Consider the following 19,992-nt stretch of genomic DNA (forward strand, 5'->3'; position numbering starts at 1 on the left):
GAAAAGTTAGAGAGAAGTCCTAACACCCCACCACCACCTAAAAAGGGGGAGAGAGTTCTGAGAGTTTTCGGGGTTTTTTGTCAATTTTTTTGGAGCCCCCCCCCCTTTTTCAAATTTTTGCAATGGGCCTGCAACTTTCTTTAGAATAGCATAGAATTGGGTTGTGTGATGTGAAAAAGTTAATAGGTGAACAGATGAACAGATGCCATCTTATGTGCAGAAATGCATGAAGAGAATTAAGTATTTTAAAGATGGACACACAATATGCATTTCATGAATGGATTAGGAAATTCCCCATGGGTATTTTACATCAGATGAGATAAATATAACACACTAAGTGTTACAAGTCCAGTAGTATAGACTTCTGAATGCAGAACATGTCCATCTTTTAGCATCAGATCTCAATACAAAAATTGTTTTACTACTATAACAATTGACACATTTATACCACAATAAACAACATGGTTTTTTTTTTTTTTTTTTACAGGAATTCCATTATTACAGCCGTTGAATAGAATGTTTAAAGAAAAAACGTTCATTTTGTATTTTTAGCTTTTCTAAGGGAGTTTACTCTCATTTATTTTCCAAAAGCTTAATAGAATGGATACTTTAAATACTTACACATAATAACTTTACAGATTTGTTCACAGGTACTTCAAATACTTACATATGACAAGTTTACAGATTTATACACAAAAATGTACCTTAGGCCAAAAAAAATAATAGTCTTGTTTCCTGCTACCTGACCTACCCTATTTTTTTGCACCCGACCCTAAAGGGTTTTTTTTAAGTTTAGGAAGAAAAAAAATCGGGAATTTCCAGAATTTCATCTTTCTATCACTGTAATTGGTTTTCGTGTAAACACAAAACAAGCATTTCATGAAATTCTTGTTTTAAATGTGAACTTTCATAAAATACCACTTGAGTTTTGCATAAAAAGACATGAAATTTAATTTTAAAAGACAATAATGACCTGCGACATGTTTTATTTTATCTTGTATTAGTTCATACCCAAAAAATGTGGTCGGAAAAAAATAAAATAAAAATATAAAATAAAATAATTTTCCTTCAAAAAACTACCTACCTACCCTATTTTTTTCGGGCTGGTAGCAGGAATCAAGACTATTATTTTTTTTGGCCTTACATTATACAGTTCTTTTACTTAGCACTATTTTTGAACGTCCCTTTTTCTGTGTTCTTTTGCACGTAAAATAGTCTGTTCAAACAGTTTACAGTAGAGTTTCACAGCGTCTGGGGAATCATCATTCCCAGGAATGGGATATGTAATAAAGGTAGGGTTACAATTAGAGTCCACAACACCTACAGTGGGTATAAGCATTTTGGCACATTCTGTGACAGCTATATGATCACTTCCAATACTATTCTGTGTATGAAGAAAGATAACAACATCAGGGTGCCTGGTTAGATTACTGAAAAGTCTGTCAATATTGGTCAGAAGACCTGATTTCCAGAAGCGGCAGTGGGAATATTCACCAGCATTGCGAGCTGTTTTTTCCACAAGAGGCATGTGCTGAGCATTTCTGGAAACAAATAATACAATGCCTCCTCTGTACACCACATGAGCTATAAAATTTAAGGCCAAGTGTAAACGTGGTAAAGTTCTGTCCAGATCAAATATATCTGTATTGTGCCGGAGTCCATAGAGAAAGGACACCATATATGGATGTCTACATCCGAAGTGATGACCATAATGCACCCTGTTTCTGTAAAGTGTTTGCATGTCTACCATTTCTTTGACTTGAAAAAAATCTGGATGCTGCAAAGCATTATCTTCAAATGTATCCCCTAGGAGACCTGCAAAATAGTCATTAACTGCAATTTAATGTACAGTAACAGTTAAATATTATTATACCTCTGTGAATTTTTTCTATATAAAAATTTGATGAATAAACATGCTATTTTTTCCAAACAGCTCCTACTGTCGAATAGTTTTTGTGCTATTTGCCCATGGTGAAATAGTCATTAAACTATTCACCGACAGCATTCTGTTTTCCTCGCTTTTCATCTCGGAACTCTTCTGGTTTTATCAAGATTGTGACGTAACACAAGTAAAAACTGCTTCAGTATAATAAAACACCTATTTACTGACTATTCGGACAATAGCAAGTTTATCGTCCCCCTCAACAGCAACTATTTCCCTCAGCTGCGCCTCGGGAAATAGTTGCTGTCTTGGGGAACGATAAACTTGCTATTGTCCTCATAGCCAGGTGTATAATATAACATAGTTAATTAAAAACAAAACTTTGTCAAAAGCCCTTTTTTCTTTCTAATAACTGCATTTTTGTCATCATTGGTTTTTTTTTGGGGGGGGTGGGGGGGTGGTTACTCTCACTCACCACATGTAGTGTTGATAATATAAAAGATTAATGGCTTCACTACAAGTTACTAGGTGGCTGGCTCATGAAAGTCTTACAAGTAAACATCAGGAAATGTAAGAGTCTTCACACTAAAGTCTTAACAATAATAAATGTATTTGTAGTGCATTGCTTTGCAAATGATAACAGTTTCTTCATATTATGAGTCATTACTCATTAGACTTTATATACTGTATGTGTACTTGAAAAAGCAGGCTTCATATTTCAGCTGCTTTGGTGCAGACAGCAATGTGCTAATTCATGAATCCCATTAATAAATCATAAATAAATACAATACATAGCGAGGACATGTGTAATGCTAATTCATGATTACGCCAATCACTCAATACCAAGTGATTGCGCTTAATTTTGAATATGTCAATTTTTGTACACGGACAGTATTTGCACAGGGGTTCAAAATACTTCAAGCCCAACCCAATTCACTGGTCACAGTAGCCTAGTGGTAGGACACTCACTTCATAATTGGGAAGCCCAAGTTTGATTCTCATTCACCACACCACATCAAATCTAAGATGTATACATATGTAGTGACTGTTCCTTCATCACGCCCCCGGAATTAGAAGTGAGAGTCTTTTGAATATGAGACCTTAAAAACCAAGGTCCTGTCAAGGTAGGCATTGGCATGCTAAAGAACCCACAGTGGCCCTGAGTGCCCAGAAAAGTTCTTAATTTGAAGCTTTAACTGGTATATGGTGATATCTCTATAGGAGTGAAAAATTCTCAAATGGTACATAAAACAACATACAATCAATCAATGAAGCCCAATGCCCCTAGACTTTTTTTCTGGATTTAGACTTGCCACATAGAAAAGCCATATATGTGATCCTGGTCAGATATTGTAAATATCAATAATAAACAGAATATTCAATATTGTAAAATTTAGAACTTGATAACAAATTATTTAGCAATTCATTTTACACCATCAAAATCTTGTGTTTTGTTGCAAGCCATTTTCACAATACATCACTGAACATGCAAATCTTTATTTCAGTTTTTTAATTTAAAATATTCATATTTTTTCTTAAGCCTAAAAAGAATTTTTGATACATTTAGATTTGACCAAAATAACAGAAAACTTAGAAATATATCAAAATCAAGAGGAATGATATATTTTAAGGACCCTAGTGTGAAAAACATCTGACTTGTTTGTGAAGAGAACACAATATTGTATGTATATCAATTTTAAGAATTATTTTTGTGATTTGTAAACTTTGTTTTTTTGAATATAATATGTTCAATCAAAAACAAATGTCTTCTAATTAAGGAATAAATTTAATAGCTACCCAATTTATACAGTATAAAGTGGGTTGAGACAGTTTACGCTTTATAAACCGCAAAGCAGGAATCTGAAATACTTACATACACAATATTTCATTTCTGAAATATTAAAGATCCCAGAACTTTATGATACCCATAAAGCTTGAAAATATACCCACGTTTATACTCATTTTCCATTGGTTTGTAATCAACCAGCTCCACTTCTTTTGCCAAAGGCTTCTCTGTTTGGTTTTTAAATACTTTTTCCTCATATATCCTCTCAATTCGGAGTGGTCGGGGGAGAACTACCTTAGCCTTTGTATCTGTCTTGTACTTTCTCTGGGGACACAGATGAGGGATGTAGGCTCCTAAAAATAATTAGCATGCCGTAACAGAGTTATCTTTCTTTCAGTGCGATAGGCACAGGACAGGTTTCGAGATAATTCATTATTACTGTTTACTCATCTCTGTCTACCTTGTTTTTACAAAGTCCATTTTTTTATCGAATAAATCCAATTAAACCAAAAGAAATAAATAAAAGTCAAATTTCTTCACTTTTCTTCGGGTTTATTATTTTTTTAACGATATTGCAATAGAGAAAATTCTGGCTAAGTAAAAAAAACAGTGAATTAATTAATTTAGTTATGATAGAGTTATATATTGTTTCTTGTAATATTGTTTGTGACTTACCTGCCAGAGACTTGGCCTTTTTAATTCTATTAAACATTACTAGAATGGTATCGACCTTCTTAGTGCAACCGGAAGCCATGCTCCTCAACCTTTAATTAATTCGGACGTAAAAACTTTCGATTAACATGTCAATTTTTTCCCCATGCTGCAATGTGTAAAAATAAATGCATATGTAGAAAACACCCAATTTGTTCTTATCTATTTCATTATTCATTTATCAGGCACGTAGCATCGTTTTTGAAAGTGGGGAGGGGGGATTTTAACTTTTCTGAAAGACTTGACAAGCCAAAAAAAAAAAAAGGAAAATTTCCAAACTCGAAAATCCCTTTGCGTTTGGGGTGGGGGTAGACCCGTAGGGAGCAAGTTTAGTTTGGGGGGGGAGGGGGCACAGCCATACATTTTCAGTTGGGGGGCACTATCAACTACCAAATATTCCTTGACAAGCAAAAAAAAGGTCATCACACGTTTTATTGAGGGGACACAAGCTAGTAGTACAGCTATATTTTCTATAGTAGTCTATATATCGGCAAAATTATTGGGGGGGGGGCGCCCCCCCCCCGTGCCCCCGGTTCCTACGGCCATGGGGGTGAGGGTGGTTAGGTTCCAACTTCTTTCAGTACTAAATTTTATCCATACATTACTACATTCCCCTTATTCATCAAATAGTGAGGGGCCAACTGGTCTTCAATGAACATTTTCAATAGTAGAAAGTTATGTTTGGAAAAAAAGTGGGCGGGGGGGGGGGCTGCCCGATGCTACGTGCCTATTTAGTGACAAAATATACTCTTTCTTTTCTGGAAGACTTTTGTAATAGTCCCCAGGGCACAATGACACTCTGTATTGATCAAACAGCTGTCAAAGAGCAAACCCAGAATATCCGGCATAGAGATAAAATGATGAAAATGGGAGACGACTGCTAATAAGGAACATTATACCAAACACGTGGAATAGAGATAAATATGACACAGACTTTTCATCCCCCTTCCCTCCATTTAGGACAACAACCTTCTACCACAACTTCACTCCTACACTCCCAGTCGCTCTTCGTAATCTAGTATCTGATAAACTGACAATGGTTTTTGTTTTAATTTTTCGAAAAATATAATTTTATTTGAAATAAAGTAACTGAGAAATTAGGATGCACTGTAAATTTTATTCAAAAATCTTTTTTTCTTGAAGCCACTTCATGTAAATTACCGCCACGTCATACATGTTACAGATAACGAGACACATATCGAACAATGTATAGTGTTTCTAGAATACTATATGAGACGCCTCAAATACATGTCCGCATGGAATAATATTGGACGTGTGTCTAATCATTTAAGAGATTTTATCTTTAATTTCGAGTTAACATGCAAACTGATAATTGTGAATTGAATATTATTTAAAACTGGTTAATTGGATTTTATGTCTTTTTATAAATGAAATAAAGACAGGTTGCACCTAGTCTTGCAAGGTCAAGTCGAGGTCAAATCGCACCTACACAATGTCTGTTAAGTTATCAAAGTGATTGGAGTGCCTAAGGTTTGGTAAAAGCAAATCTGAGAAAAGAGACAATGAATAACGCATTACGGTTATGTGCAGTGTGTATCCTCTGGACACTTTCTGCAAAAGCTCAGACTGATTTAACCAGAGTCGCAGATAGTTATGGACCTTTGGTTGTTGAAACAACAGTCAAACTACTCCGTGATGCATGTTTAATTAATGACCACTTATTTCTTCGACGAATTGCCTCTTTTGAGACTAATGATGGCCTTGCTATTCTGCCGGGGGACCACGGTGGTATCTGGAAGGTAAACCATACGAAAAACCTTTCGCATCACACTGAATGATTGACAGTCATTTTTTTTTTAAGAAATTGAATTTAAATTTTGAGAGCAAAATACCATGCTGGAAAATAAAAGCGGTCGGTAATTTATTTTACATGTACTCTGGATTATGAGATTTAAAGTACATGTATGTTAGAAATGTTTTCCAAAAGAATTTTGATTTAAATTTTGACACTAATACCGAAAAATTACGCATCGCACAAACAAAATACGTAAACACAGTTTTCATGAATATTTATTATCGTACGAACTCGAATTATCACACTTGCAAACCTACCGACGAATATGTGAAACATGTTGGAAAAACATGTTTTTATTCGTGTCTCTTGTAACATTTTTAATTTTCTTTCACAACTGAAATTTATTTCTGTGAACAATATTCCGTTCAAGCGTATATATATGGTTTTGATGCTTTTTAAAGCTAGAAAATTCTATTTAATTCATTTGATTTCTCCTTTTCCAATGATTCATTGAGATCTGAGGTTCTAAATTCCGTAACCATCAGGAATCGAAATAAATTTGGCTTACATGAAAAAAGAAATGCATTTGTGTGAGCTATTTGGTTCTATCAGTAGTTTCGGACCACATCACTTTAAGGTCATAGGATATTCAAAATCGGGAGAAAGTAGTATTTTACTATAGCTACTTATAACTTGTTGTGTTTAGACTCAAACTGATTTGTTTCAAAATAAAAGTAAGGCTAAATTTTATGTGTTTTTAGGGGAAATAAATTTTTCTCATGATTTTAAATTTCAATATACGCGTAGATATAGAAGTATAGATTTGGGGAGAGTGCAAAAATAAGTGTGGCTTGACAGGAAAACTTCGTTATAAATACTAGTATGTGTTTTAGCAATAATAAAGCCTTCGTGTACTAACTATTTTATATATTTCTTAGTAGAAATATATGTCTTTGAGTATTTTTGTACATAACGAGGTGTCAATATAGCTCTGATTTATATATAGGTGGATGAGGAAATGTTTAACTATACCCAGTCGGGAACGCCCAATTTGCAAAACATTTACAAAGAGGTGTTCAGAACCCTGTTTGTGGTATGGAAAGGAATAACATGGAAAGAATTGAATAAACCCTTATATTCCGGACTTGCTGCTGCAATTTATCTCAGAGCAAAAACCAACGAAACTATGCCCCTTTCAAAACCAGACCAAGCAAAATTTTGGAAGAAGTACTTTCGAACAAATGGAAACGAACAAGCTTTTCTAACAGCAATGCAGGCAATGCCTGAAGGTAATTATAACTATTTTTATTTCTAATGCGTATTTTCAAAGATTACACAGTCTGATTAACTTCCGGCGAATACCGGGGGTGACTACAGTTTTGTACTCGGTCAGTCGGTCAGTTAGTTGAACATTTTTTTTTTTTTTGAGATGCTTGCAGATGTTGAACTAATTTTTGGTACATGTATGTGGGTTACCTTAACTCACGACCTTCTGTAGATATCCATAATGATATTTTTTCCTGCCTTAATTTTTAAGGGGATATATATATATATATATATATATATATATATATATATATATATATATATATATATATATATATATATATATATATATATATATATATACTATGCACCCAGTAGGGAACTCGGTATTGCATTTTCAGTACTCTCAAATTGCTAGTTTGATTGTTGATATTACATGTACAATATAATTTTCTGAGATATATTTTTTTCCGCAGGTTGCAGCGTCCCTACACAAGTAGATCTTACCTTCATTGTTGAGACGTCTACTAATGTTAAATCCGCAGAGCTGAGACAGACAAAAGACTTCATCAACAGGATCGTAAACGGTTTAGTTGTTTCTAGTTCGAAGGTTCAACTTGCTATGGTTACATATGGAAGTCAGGCAAACATTTTATTTCATTTGAATGCCTACTCAAACAAAATAGACGTGGTTTCTAACATTGATTCCATGCCTTTGAGCGGGGGATTGGTTGCTACAAATAAAGCCTTAAAACTAACGAGAGAAGAAGTATTCGTGGCCAAAAATGGTGCCAGAGCTGGTGCTGCACAAGTAGCGATCCTCATTACCAAAAGTCCGCCAGACAACAAGACGGAAACCGAAATCGAGTCCTCTATCCTAACCGGAAGTGATGTAACGCTATTCACCATCGCAATTGGTTCAGCCCTTAATTCAAATGATCTGGTTAACATCAGCAGCCAACCTAACTGTGTTCATTATACTCACATAGACAATTTCTTGGATTTGCAAGACTTTGCTGCTGAAATGGATGAAGTTATATGTCGAGGTAATTATTTGACAAATATATATTTAGAAAATTTCGAAAACCGTACTACTTGTAGAAAGTAAACATTTATAGATCAACAAGAAAACTTTTCTTAAACTGTTTTAATTCTTAACCAAATTACTCTCCATGATTAAGTTATTTGTTCATTATCCAGCTATTATAAAGACCAAATCTTCATAAGTTTGGTATGCATTTAGCGCCAGTCAAATTGTCAAATGGAAGATTTACCCATCCATGCAATGTGGATGCCTTACTTTCCATACCTGACAATCCTTACGGTACCACGATTAAGGTAAGAGCTCAAGATTAATACGCAATTCAAAAATGTAGGAAACTTGCACGTAATAACTTTACAAGGCCAATCCAAAATACAGTCGTTCAAGACTCTTAGTAAAGAATGATACAAACATGTCCATGACTTTTTATCAGATAAGCCTGGTTCAAGTACCAAGGAATATGCTTACCCTTTAACATTTTGCACAGTGTCTCTACAATGTTACATAACATTTGGTTTGTTTTCTTACAACTTGTTTTCAAGACTCTGAAGTACATGTTAACTTTTGAATGATTGTGTCACCTAGTAATACAGTCTAATTCGTACTTCAAAAACAACACTGCACCAAAATTTTTGAAGTATGACTTAAAGTTAAATTGCATGTTGTTATAATTTCAATGAAGAGCCGCATGTAAGGGGTAATGTTACATGTATTGAAAAAAAAAAACAGCGCATGGTTAACATAGTAAACACTTCATGTTAATAAATGTAACGATGATGTGTAGTGTATGAATACTGACCTACCTCGTGTTGCTAATATAAGATTTTTAAACTGAAAGAATGGATCTTGTATATCACAGGAGTTGGGAGTACCTATTATTTTTATCAGCATTTTCAGTAAATTAAAAAAAAGTAATACATGTTCAATTGTAAAATATTTAATGTTTTTAATCATAGGTATTACGTATTATTTTCTTTTCTGAAAACTTCGATAAATTTGATAGGTACCCACACTTCTTTGTTTTATATACAGATTTCAGTTGGCTCTGGATCAAGGACAGTTTATACTTCGTACATGTTTGGACTACCGAACACGGCTAAGAATGACCTAGCCTCCACAGTAGATAACCTCAGTCCTCTGACCTTGTATCTCCATGACAACAACCCCAGTTACTACATCAGTCTGAAAAGTGTTCTAGGATTGAATTGTATGGATAACTATACAGTTGATGTTCATGTGGGACCACCGAGCTCAGTATGTAGGTACCACCTTAAAACAATTTGAACAGTAGATATTGCAATTTACAAATATTAGATAAATTCTGCCCTGCTGTTGAATATAAAGATGGCATACTGCACAAATTCTCAACAGTTCATTTAATATATGTATATCATTGATTTAAATTTGACAAAATACATGAAGTAAATTTTGATTATGCATAATTCTAACTAATTTCAACCTTTATTGTAGCGCCTGGAACTTTTTGCGTAGAGCGAGGGATCAAAACAGATTGTTCTAATGTAACAATGAACTCAACACCAGCGACATCCGCAACCCCAGCTACCTCTGCAACCCCAGCAACCTCCACAATATCAGTACCTGCAACAGCAGCAGTACCTTCCACACCTGTTGTAACCACAGCAAGTACATGTAAGTATGAAAAAAGATAAAGAATCAAAGTACCAAACCTGTATTCTTATTTTTTATGTGATTATTTTTCTCCATCTTGCCAGCATCTGCACCGTTTTGCCACCTTGTCTCATAAAAAAGAGACCATATTTAGAGGTATTTTAAAAATCTATGATTTTGCACATAAAAACCCCCAGAAAAAAAACAGTCTTTTAAGCATAAAAACGATCAAGTTCAAAAATGATCTCGTGTACCATAATTTAAAAAAACCTCAAAATTATTAGGTGACCACTTTGTCTTCCACTGAGAGTCTTGGATACAAACATGTACGTGTAATTCATAGTTACATCATTTTTTCCAAGATGGTTTTCAATGAGATATTGCATATCAATATCATATTGAGGATTTCTGACAAACAATTGTTCATTTTGGGACAAATCTTATATCATGCAAGAGGTCACTTGTATAACAGGATATCAGTATAACAGGATATCTGTCAGGGAAAAGTATGTGTTTGAGAATTTAAAATGATGTAGCGACTTATTATTTCCATACATTGCATATGAATAGATCTACTCTCTTAGAATTTATAATCAACGTTTTGCGAACTTTCGACTATAGAACATGTACTATTGGAACGGACATAATCACTTGAATCTAACACTTAAAACAACTTTAGTTATTCTGGACTGGGCATAACAAACCAAAATTTGCGTTTTGACTTTTTTCACTAAGTGATTCTAGCAAGGTTTCAGACTCCTATTTTTCTTGTTATCGTGTCATTTGTAGATCAGACGACCCCGAATATTTGTGTCGGGAACATAAAAGTCGCCCAACACCCCAATGACCCAACCAAATTCCTGATGTGTGATATTAAAGGCCAGCTTCTTACAGTTCAGTGTCCACATAAGGAGATATTTTGCGCTGCCACAAATCTCTGCGAGGCACATTGCCCTACGACAACTACAATCAGCCAATCAGCAACAACTCCTATTGTGCCGTCTACGTCATTGGTACCAGCTACAAACTCCACAACGCCCAGGAAACCTATCATCATAATAGTTTTTACCACTGGTCCCCCGGTGATCGTGGGTTCGAGAACAGCACCCGCAGCCTCCGCGACAACCACTATTCCCGCCCCAAAGACGACTTTTACGAGTACACCTGTTGGAACAACACAACGCATTCCCACTACCACAACATTACAAAAGGTTATATCAACGAATACTGCATCAACAACAACTCATCGAGCAACAACAAATCAAAACTGTCACCAAAACCCATGCACAGTACATGCTTTCATGAATAGCATTTTGTATTTCCCCGCATGTGATGAACACGAATATTATCAATGTTTGGGAATAAATTCTAAGAAAACAGTACGATGTCCATCAGACAAAATTTTCAATCCTGATATATTGAATTGTGTGAATGAATTCGTTTTTAACGAAGAAACTCAAACTTTTGATAAAACTATTCCAAATCCATGCAAAAATACACGAGGAGATAGATATTTTGTTCATCCTACTGACAAGTCCAAATTCATTCACTGTGACGGGTTTTGGAATGGCTTTATGAGAACATGCCCATCTGGTGAAATATTTCATGAAATGGCACAGTCCTGTATAATGATTATTAGCTCAGCTTTTGGAAAATAAAAGATTCCATTGAGGGGATTTTTGCAGCAAAACGTGAACACTTTCATGAAGACTTTCATTAATATATACAGTATACATGTTTTGAGATGTAAGCTATTAAATTAAATAAATGATCTACAAAAGTTGACATCGAAATTATTTTTGTTTGTTTTTTTCTTGTTTCTGTTTTTTTTTTTTTTTTTTTTTTTCTCGAAGAGTTCTTTTTCTGAAAGAAAATGACGGGCCACACATCTATGATTCGAAGCATTGACACCCACGCAATATCCTTGTGATAATTCCTGTATTCATTTATCATGATACTATTTACTACAAAATTACTAATGCACAGTCTTAATTGGTTATATGTTACAACTAAGTGAGTGTTTTCTAAGTAGATGGACTGCAAACATTAAGTTTTGAATTTATTATGTCATTTAAGTTTAACGTAAGCTGAACAAGGATTATCAAAGACTTTTTGGAGTCATTTTTGAAACAATATTTATTTAAACAAGATTAGATAAATACACATTTATATAGATACGATAGTGAACTGCCGAATGAGAATACCATAAACTAAGGTGGTTGCAGTGGATTTCTCTGGCGCACACCAAGGTGTTGTTATTTACTTTTGGGCTGTGCCTAGTGAAAATGAAATTATCAATTTTTGTAATAGATCTTTGTTTGACAATTGATAACGTATTAATACCCTCCTTCAAGAGTATTTAATGCTGAGTTGTTCGTATCTAACAGCTTTGGCTCAGTTTCCCATGGTGAAAACTTATTCCACTACGCTGTGCATGAAATAAAAACTAAACAAAATGAGGACTCTAGTTATATTATTGAGTGTGTCAGTTTTAGGTATTTTTGGACAATTCACCGACAAAACGCGTACTCCTGGCGCAAAAGGTTCAGATGTTGTTGAGGCAGTAGTTAATTTAATAAAAAATTCTTGCATTTTCCCAAATGATCGAATGTATTTGAGAAGACTCGCCTATGTGGAGACACAAGACGGACTCAATCCAAATACTTATAGAATAGGATACAATGGAGGAATCTGGCAGGTAATGTTGTGTTATATTATCTCTCACAAAGTAGCTTAAAGAACTGTAAATTCATTTGAAACATTAAGCTTTAAAACAATAACTTTGTAAAATCTATTTAGATTTTAAACCAATATATGTTCAGTTAAACAGATTTGAATCTGGAGATTGAACCAATGACAAAGTTGACAACGACTCGATACCGTTATCAAAATTTTAAACTCTGCACAAAGATCCGTATTTCAAACTTCCATCATCCGAGAGATCGGAGATAGAAATTAATATGACGGAGAGGATACTTTGCTTAAATTAATAATTTACTGTTCATATTTTGATTACAAAATAGAAATAATACAATAAAAACAGCGAATTGATAAGATATAGAACTATTTTAATCTTTTTTAATAAACTGTTCATAAAAAGCTGCGAATTTCATGAGAAACAAAATTTTACACAAAAGAGTAAATGATACTGTAGCATGGTTTTTGTATTTTTTACTTGAGGTTGACGAGGCTCAGTTCAGACTCACACAAATATCAAGTACACTCAACAATGAAAAGCAAATGCTGAAAAAACTAGGCATCGACTGGTCCAATGTTTCATGGGCGGATCTAAGAAAACCACTGTTCTCAGGATTGGCAGCTGCCATGTATGCAACGATTCAGGCTGGAACCGGAGGAATTCCTGTTGGTATAGAGTACCAGTCCGTCTTCTGGAAGAATACAACCAGACCCACAAAAGAAGTCAATGTGTTCTACAAAGGAGCCCAAGATTTGAAGACGGGTGAGATACTAGTATTATATGCACTGTTTTTAAAGAAGTTGAAAATAAGACACTATGTTATACTTAAAAGTGAACATTAGACAGTAATTGAAGGAGTATGAGGGCAACATGGACCTAATAACACAAACATGTTGCCCGAAGCCAAAATCCAACAAATGATATTTTGCCCTTAATCACAGCCACTAATTTTTTTATGCAATAATTGCTCGTGTAGTGAATTTATAACGAAAGGATACCTCGCGCGCATGTTCTTCGAATACTGTAAACCAACTTTTATTCGCGACATCTTTTATTCGCGATTCTTCAGTTAAGAATCCAGCCGCGACTACTAATTTTCGCGACTGAGCCAACATTCTACATAGATACAAAGGTGTATAATTGGTTAGCGACGATAATACTCGCGAGTAAAAGAAGATCGCGAAACTCGCGAATTTTTCTCGTTCGCTAATACAAGTTCGTTTACAGTATTTTGTAAACGCCAGAAATTAAGAAAGAAAGCGGTGCAATACTTTAAATGTTGGATCGTTGTAAGTTGTAGTACCTGTCAAATATCAATATTTTGGATCACTCTCCTCAACATCTGGTTTATTGGAGTTATTGTCTTAAGTATTCGTAAATCGAAATATTTATAAGGGAATAACAATGAAAGGTGTATAGAGAACACGTTTTTTTAAAATTACGATATCGGATATAGTGCTGTTTCAATCTCGGTTACCTTTCTTTTGCCCCATGCTAAATGATTTGGTCGACTTGCAGGTTGCTCACAGAAGGATAATCTGGACTTAGCTTTTATTGTCGATGCCTCCTCATCTTTATCATCACTTGACTTTACAAACACTACAATGTTTGTAAGAAATGTTATCAATAAGTTCAACATTGGTTTCAACGAAACTAGGGTTTCCCTCATTAAATACAGGTAATTACTTGAAATTTGATAAAAGCTATATGCCGTTCAGGAATATCTTCCATTTCATTCTTAATGACTTATTGTTTTTTATCATTATCTCAGCACTTCGGTTACAGAAGAGTTCAAACTGAATACGTACGATTCGAACGCCGCCGTAGATAAGGCAGTGTCGGGAGTTCGTTTCAATGGCGGCGGTACCAAGACAGACGCAGCAATCCAGTATGCAGTGGACAACATTTTCCCGGTGGCAGATGGTGGACGTTTGGGGTCAGTAAAGGTATGACTTCCCATAACTCCCTATATCAACATTGAATACAAATCCTTCAGGTTTCGACATGTACATCAAGTCTTTAACTTCAATTTACCGGTGATTTATTTTTTTCTTTCTTGGAAATTACTAATTGAAAGTACAATGAAATATATATATCATAAACAAGTCCATATAATTATATTTGTTACCATCATATAATGCGATTTAACTATATTTTAACTATATATAAAGATTTAACCTTTATATTTTATGTTGTTTCTATAGGTTATTGTATTGATCACAGATGGACGATCAGAGAACAAAATTAAAACATTGACGGCTGCAGAAAATGCCAAAAAGAACGGCATTACTATTTTCACTATTGGAGTTACACCACAAGTGGATTCGGTTTGTACAAAATAGAGTGAAACATCTTCTCGCTCACTTTAACCCAATTTTTTACTCTTTAAATTTTGTTTGGTTAATGATGCTACAAATGTAGTACATCTGAATAAGTGCAAAAATTTATCATACCTTCCACCTACAGACAGAACTTAATGGTATTGCAAGTCAGCCGACCTGTACCCACGTAGAACTCCTCAACAATTTCAATGATTTAGACTCTCTGACAGCAGAAATTGAACAAGTTTCATGTACAGGTATATCACATATATAAATTTCTCATATATGGTGGCAATTTTACCTTGATTTTATCTGTAAAAAACGTTTTTTTAAACAAATATCCTTTTCATTAAAAAAAAAATCAGTATTGAACAAATTGTTAATGTTGACGTTTTGAAATTTAAATGATTTTTTAATGTTAAGATACCATTTGAACACTTTATAGCCCCCGTTGTGCTGACGCCCAGTCCAATTGCATACACCTTCCCGTGTGGTTCTCCCCTCAATGTCGAAGTTCTCCCCAACCTCCAGGACGGGTCTTCAGTCAAAGTGCGTACATTTTTAAAGAATGCAATGAACATGATGAATTAAATGTGTTTATAATCTTTTTAATACTAACATATTACAGAGAAAGAATTAAACTTATTCAGGAAAGTTGAAACTATACACATGTAATTATAATATCCCAAATCGTAATGGCTTATTACCTTTGCATTTTATGTTAGGTAAGTGTTAGAGAAGGATCAGTGACGATTTACGGATCAACCAGTGCCAAAGCCAGTTCAGTTCTAAATGAATTTCAGCGCATAACTACCTTTACCAGACCAATGACATTCTACATCAAGGGAAATAACACTATTTCCTTGGCTTTTGTAAGCAACCTTCCAGCATCATGTAAAAGTAACTTCAATGTTGAAGTCACACAAGGGGTCAACATTAGGCCAGGTAAGTGAAGAAGTGAATGAGTAATAGTTTCAATATTTAGAAATTTTCATGATTAAAAATAGAAAAACTTGAAATTATGAAATTATATCATCTATGATACCATTTCCGACATATGTACATGTTCATTATTGTGTTTCCTTTTACTTCACATCGACCATAATTTATATTAAAGCTTGTTCAAGTCTAAATACGCAAGACTAAGTACTTTCGTGTTGGGCATGTAATAAAGTGTCAACTGTTAATTTTTTTTTTAAATTATTACTTCAGCATTAGAATAAGGCCCCAACCAGGATTTAGTGTTTTGAAAAGAAATATATGTACGTAGGAATTTAGTCTAAATGCTCTTCTACAGAACAACTTTAAATTCAATTCAAATTCCAATGGGTTTTTTTTTCTAATTATGATTCTGGGGTCAAGTTTAAGTTAACATAAATAAATATGTGTGTATTTGTATTTTCCCAAGAGTAACAAGATTATGATATGTGAAAGCAAGGCATCTATGCAGTCTTTAATATATAATGTCATCAGCTTAGTTTGGAAAAGGTATCGTTACATCAGTGTATTTGAGGGGAGAGAAAGAGGGCTGTGTAATCTAAATGAGTACAGTGGTCCATGAGCATTTTCTTTACATAGCTAGGTTCGTGTATATCTAATTCGTCTAAAAAGAGTGACAAATGTCCTTTTATTTACAGACAGTCAAGCTCTTTGTGTTGAAAATGACATTGTCAAGAATTGTTCCACCACAACCCTCTTCAAGAGTCCGTTTTTAATCCAAGGACCTGGTACGTTATCCAATTCTCTATTCACCCTGTGCACGTGAATTAGAATTTAAAATCCAATCCCTTTGCTATGCGATTTATTTATTTTTTTCCATTACAATAATATTATATGTGCAATTATACATTATGGGAATTTAAGCGTCAATAATCAGTTGTATCTTGTAGGTGCTAATTTCTTCAGCCCATGTTCGCCACTCGTTGGACATATACAAATATTCCCATATCCGACAAGAAACGATCGTTTTATTTTCTGTGACGACAAAGGCCACACATTCATTGTATTATGTCCTCTTGGTGACGTGTACATTGCATCTTACCAGACCTGTGTCCCAGGACAGCTTTATATTGCCACAACAACCACCACCCCTGTTGTTACTCAAGCGGTTGTTACCACAGAAAAACCCACCACACCAATCCCTGTCACAATCAGTCCGAGTCCCAGCCCAGGCACTGTCCAGAATCCATGCACCCCCGAAAACATCATCAACCAACATATGTTCTTCCCATATCCAGGCAACGACCAAGCTTATATCGAATGCTACAACTTACCATACGTCGCGTCCGTCAAACTTTGCCCTGAACATCACTACTGGTCGCAAAAATATCTTACCTGCCTCTATCGAGATGTAGTCATTCTTAATCCAACTCCAACCACAGAGTCTTATCACACTAATGCTGCCAACCCTTGTAATACTGTTCCTGGGCTATATTTTTATGCCATTGCCAACGAACCAACCAAGTACATCCACTGCGATGATTTTGGTGATGCTTTTGAGAAGACGTGCCCAGAACATAAGGTGTGGAACCAGCCTGTTCTACAGTGTGTTCCTAAAGGACTTATTATATATGACACCGCTAAACCACCTGTTGTTGGGTAGATCATGCGTCCAATTGTACATTACAAAGAATAAAGTCAGTCGCAAGTAATTTGTCATTTGCACAATATCATCTTTTTGATTTTTATATTCCTGTATGATTTTTAATAAAAAGTTCTTAATATATGATCGTGGTGTTATCATTAAAGGTATTTATATTTTTAGAATAGGGGATTCTCTTTCGAGAAATAAGAATTAATGAAAAAAGAAAGAAATTTCTATCATCAGAATTGACCAATGAAAAGGGAACTTTTGTTAGAAGAGAAATACATGATAGTGGTGCTATCGAGATGGGGATCATTTGACAGAATTGTCAGAATTTTGCAGTAAGTTAGACATGGGAGTAAAAAGCCTATGTGAACTAAGATCAATGAGTCCTTTTATTCAGAATATGTATTAGGTGCTTCTAATCGAGTCCTTATTAACCGTAATCTTGCATTATCAATCTGCCCTTGAAAACAATATTATCCGACATCAAACAAGCTGCTCCGCCGAGACTACTCCAATCCGATCTGATTGGCTATAAACACGAGATTTTACACTCTTGAGATTTCCTACAGGCCAAATGTCCAAATCAAACTAATGTGTCCACGAAGACAGACAGAAATCAGAAATGAATTCCCTGAAACAGTATATGTTGTGATACAAGGTAATAATTGATTTGATGGCTCGAGGGGTCATCGATATAATTGGATTAATGAAGTGGGGTTTTTCTGCCTGTTCAGACGCCGGGATCTGTAAATTTCATTTAGAATGCGACTTGGATGACATTTCGTGAATATCCATCTAGTTATTGCTAGGATTGTGCAGAAAAGTTTGTTTCAGCTACCGGGGGAAAATTGTCTGACAAGTTACTTTTTTAAGCGATGAAAACAAAATACACATTATAATATGTATGTGTCATTTTATTTTCTTTAAAAAAAATATTTCAATATAACGTAAAATATTAAAGAAAAACGATATAATTTCTATATTAATCCTTCGGCTTTATTGATTCTTTATCCACATGGGTAATATGTCAGCATAAAATGGTCTCGATTTGTAAATCTTCTCTCATATTAGAGAAAAGGCGTTGGAAATGATTTAACACCATTTGTCAATGTTGATACAACATCCATCGACTTCGTTTAATATTTTATGTAAATCTTTTCATGATTTCATGCATTTACAACATCGACTTAATATTTCCTTTGAGTGAATGAGAAAATTGCTTTTTCTTAAAGGCATTAGAAAGTTTTCCCAGAAGATCTATTAGCACTAACAAAACCACTTGCACTGTTAAGATTTTGAGAAAACATGTCAACATTTCATTTCAGCCGTTCAGCTCTGTGATTTACGATTTTGTCTCAATATTTTTTCAGTATGCAGGGATTGTAACAATTTACTAGTCTCACTACAATACTCGTCAAAACATGGTTGCCATTAAAGCACATTTTTACATGTGATTTTCCGTGGTTGAAACGCAAATATTTTGATTCCCTGATCTTGTGAACATTGTTGTTTTGTTTTGTTTTGATTTCCTGTAAAATCACAACCAAGAAAAAAAACATTCGAATTTCGGTTATCTAGATTCCTACAAAGTTGCAGATGTAGTTTTCAGTGAGTATGAAGTCCTTGACATTTAAAATTTTCAGAGACGAAGGAAAAAGAATTCCCATTTTTTTAAAATTTATTTTCAAACTATATCTTTTGAAAAGACCAGATGAAAATGACATTCAATAATTGTTTAAGTTAAACTTGTCAAAATATAAAATTTTCATAAATCTGGGTTTTCAAGAATTTATAACCAAGGACATTCTACCAACAAAGACTATTCATTAGGTAGGTGATACTCGATAAAATTTCATGATAATGAATTTAAATTTTCTAGTTTTCATAGATTCTGGTTACAGTGTCACAAAATTGTGTGAATAGAGAACTTCAATAATAATCAGTATATGGAATTTAAGATAATTATGCGTTTCGTACCTGAATCAGTTGTTTAATTTTTCTCATGAGACAGTAATTAAATCTCTATTGTAAATAACTTGCGACTATTGATGCAATAAATGTACAGTGCGGTTGTCGCATTTGGTGTAAAATGAATAAATGATAAATTAAAGCTTTGTAAGTCATCTATGTGGAAACATTGTTAAAATAGTGAAAATATGAAATAATAATAATTTTTTTATAAACAAGCAGAGCATTTGGTTACATTAGTGGCGGAAACTCGATAGCAAAATTATCGTTTAAAACATAAAGATTATGCAGCAGATAAACCTCTATCTAGTCTTACTTTAAAGTCATGAAATATTAAACAGTT

At 34.3% G+C, this 19,992-nt stretch overlaps 3 protein-coding genes across 3 annotated transcripts; 2 read left to right on the forward strand and 1 right to left on the reverse strand.

Annotated features, from left to right (window-relative positions):
• Positions 1 to 379: 379 nt before the first annotated feature.
• On the reverse strand, positions 380 to 4,422 carry LOC133196222 (small ribosomal subunit protein uS2m-like). The gene is made up of 3 exons (XM_061332135.1): positions 4,344 to 4,422; positions 3,833 to 4,021; positions 380 to 1,815 (listed from the first exon to the last, which is right to left on the reverse strand). Exons 1-3 carry the CDS (start codon positions 4,420 to 4,422, stop codon positions 1,169 to 1,171), a joined length of 915 nt encoding a protein of 304 aa, XP_061188119.1. The 3' UTR covers positions 380 to 1,168.
• Positions 4,423 to 5,841: 1,419 nt separating this feature from the next.
• On the forward strand, positions 5,842 to 11,755 carry LOC133196223 (uncharacterized). Its single transcript, XM_061332136.1, has 7 exons — positions 5,842 to 6,139; positions 7,142 to 7,424; positions 7,878 to 8,447; positions 8,645 to 8,739; positions 9,476 to 9,701; positions 9,914 to 10,093; positions 10,862 to 11,755. Exons 1-7 carry the CDS (start codon positions 5,903 to 5,905, stop codon positions 11,728 to 11,730), a joined length of 2,460 nt encoding a protein of 819 aa, XP_061188120.1. The 5' UTR covers positions 5,842 to 5,902; the 3' UTR covers positions 11,731 to 11,755.
• Positions 11,756 to 12,439: 684 nt separating this feature from the next.
• LOC133196224 (uncharacterized) lies at positions 12,440 to 17,797 on the forward strand. Its single transcript, XM_061332137.1, has 10 exons — positions 12,440 to 12,770; positions 13,253 to 13,532; positions 14,289 to 14,448; positions 14,542 to 14,716; positions 14,975 to 15,097; positions 15,237 to 15,348; positions 15,537 to 15,640; positions 15,817 to 16,036; positions 16,729 to 16,818; positions 16,981 to 17,797. The coding sequence occupies exons 1-10, from the start codon at positions 12,528 to 12,530 to the stop codon at positions 17,691 to 17,693; spliced, it is 2,220 nt and encodes a 739-aa protein (XP_061188121.1). The 5' UTR covers positions 12,440 to 12,527; the 3' UTR covers positions 17,694 to 17,797.
• The last annotated feature ends 2,195 nt before the right edge of the window (positions 17,798 to 19,992 follow it).

The sequence above is a fragment of the Saccostrea echinata genome, unplaced genomic scaffold (assembly GCF_033153115.1).
Source record: "Saccostrea echinata isolate AGI-Se365-2 ecotype Australia unplaced genomic scaffold, CSIRO_AGI_Sech_v1 ptg000030l, whole genome shotgun sequence".
NCBI lineage: Eukaryota > Metazoa > Mollusca > Bivalvia > Ostreida > Ostreidae > Saccostrea > Saccostrea echinata.

Bases quoted from the DNA above. Each gene is read 5' to 3' on its own strand.
- LOC133196224 (XM_061332137.1), top strand. From the start codon at position 12,528: ATGAGGACTCTAGTTATATTATTGAGTGTGTCAGTTTTAGGTATTTTT. The intron at 16,037-16,728 runs GTAAGTGAAGAA...TTTTATTTACAG, and splicing joins AGGGGTCAACATTAGGCCAG to ACAGTCAAGCTCTTTGTGTT. The intron at 16,819-16,980 runs GTACGTTATCCA...TGTATCTTGTAG, and splicing joins GTTTTTAATCCAAGGACCTG to GTGCTAATTTCTTCAGCCCA.
- LOC133196222 (XM_061332135.1), bottom strand. From the start codon at position 4,422: ATGGCTTCCGGTTGCACTAAGAAGGTCGATACCATTCTAGTAATGTTT. The intron at 4,022-4,343 runs GTAAGTCACAAA...AATTATTTTTAG, and splicing joins AAAGGCCAAGTCTCTGGCAG to GAGCCTACATCCCTCATCTG. The intron at 1,816-3,832 runs GTGGGTATATTT...ACTATTTTGCAG, and splicing joins AATGGAAAATGAGTATAAAC to GTCTCCTAGGGGATACATTT.
- LOC133196223 (XM_061332136.1), top strand. From the start codon at position 5,903: ATGAATAACGCATTACGGTTATGTGCAGTGTGTATCCTCTGGACACTT. The intron at 8,448-8,644 runs GTAATTATTTGA...GTATGCATTTAG, and splicing joins GGATGAAGTTATATGTCGAG to CGCCAGTCAAATTGTCAAAT. The intron at 10,094-10,861 runs GTAAGTATGAAA...TGTCATTTGTAG, and splicing joins TGTAACCACAGCAAGTACAT to ATCAGACGACCCCGAATATT.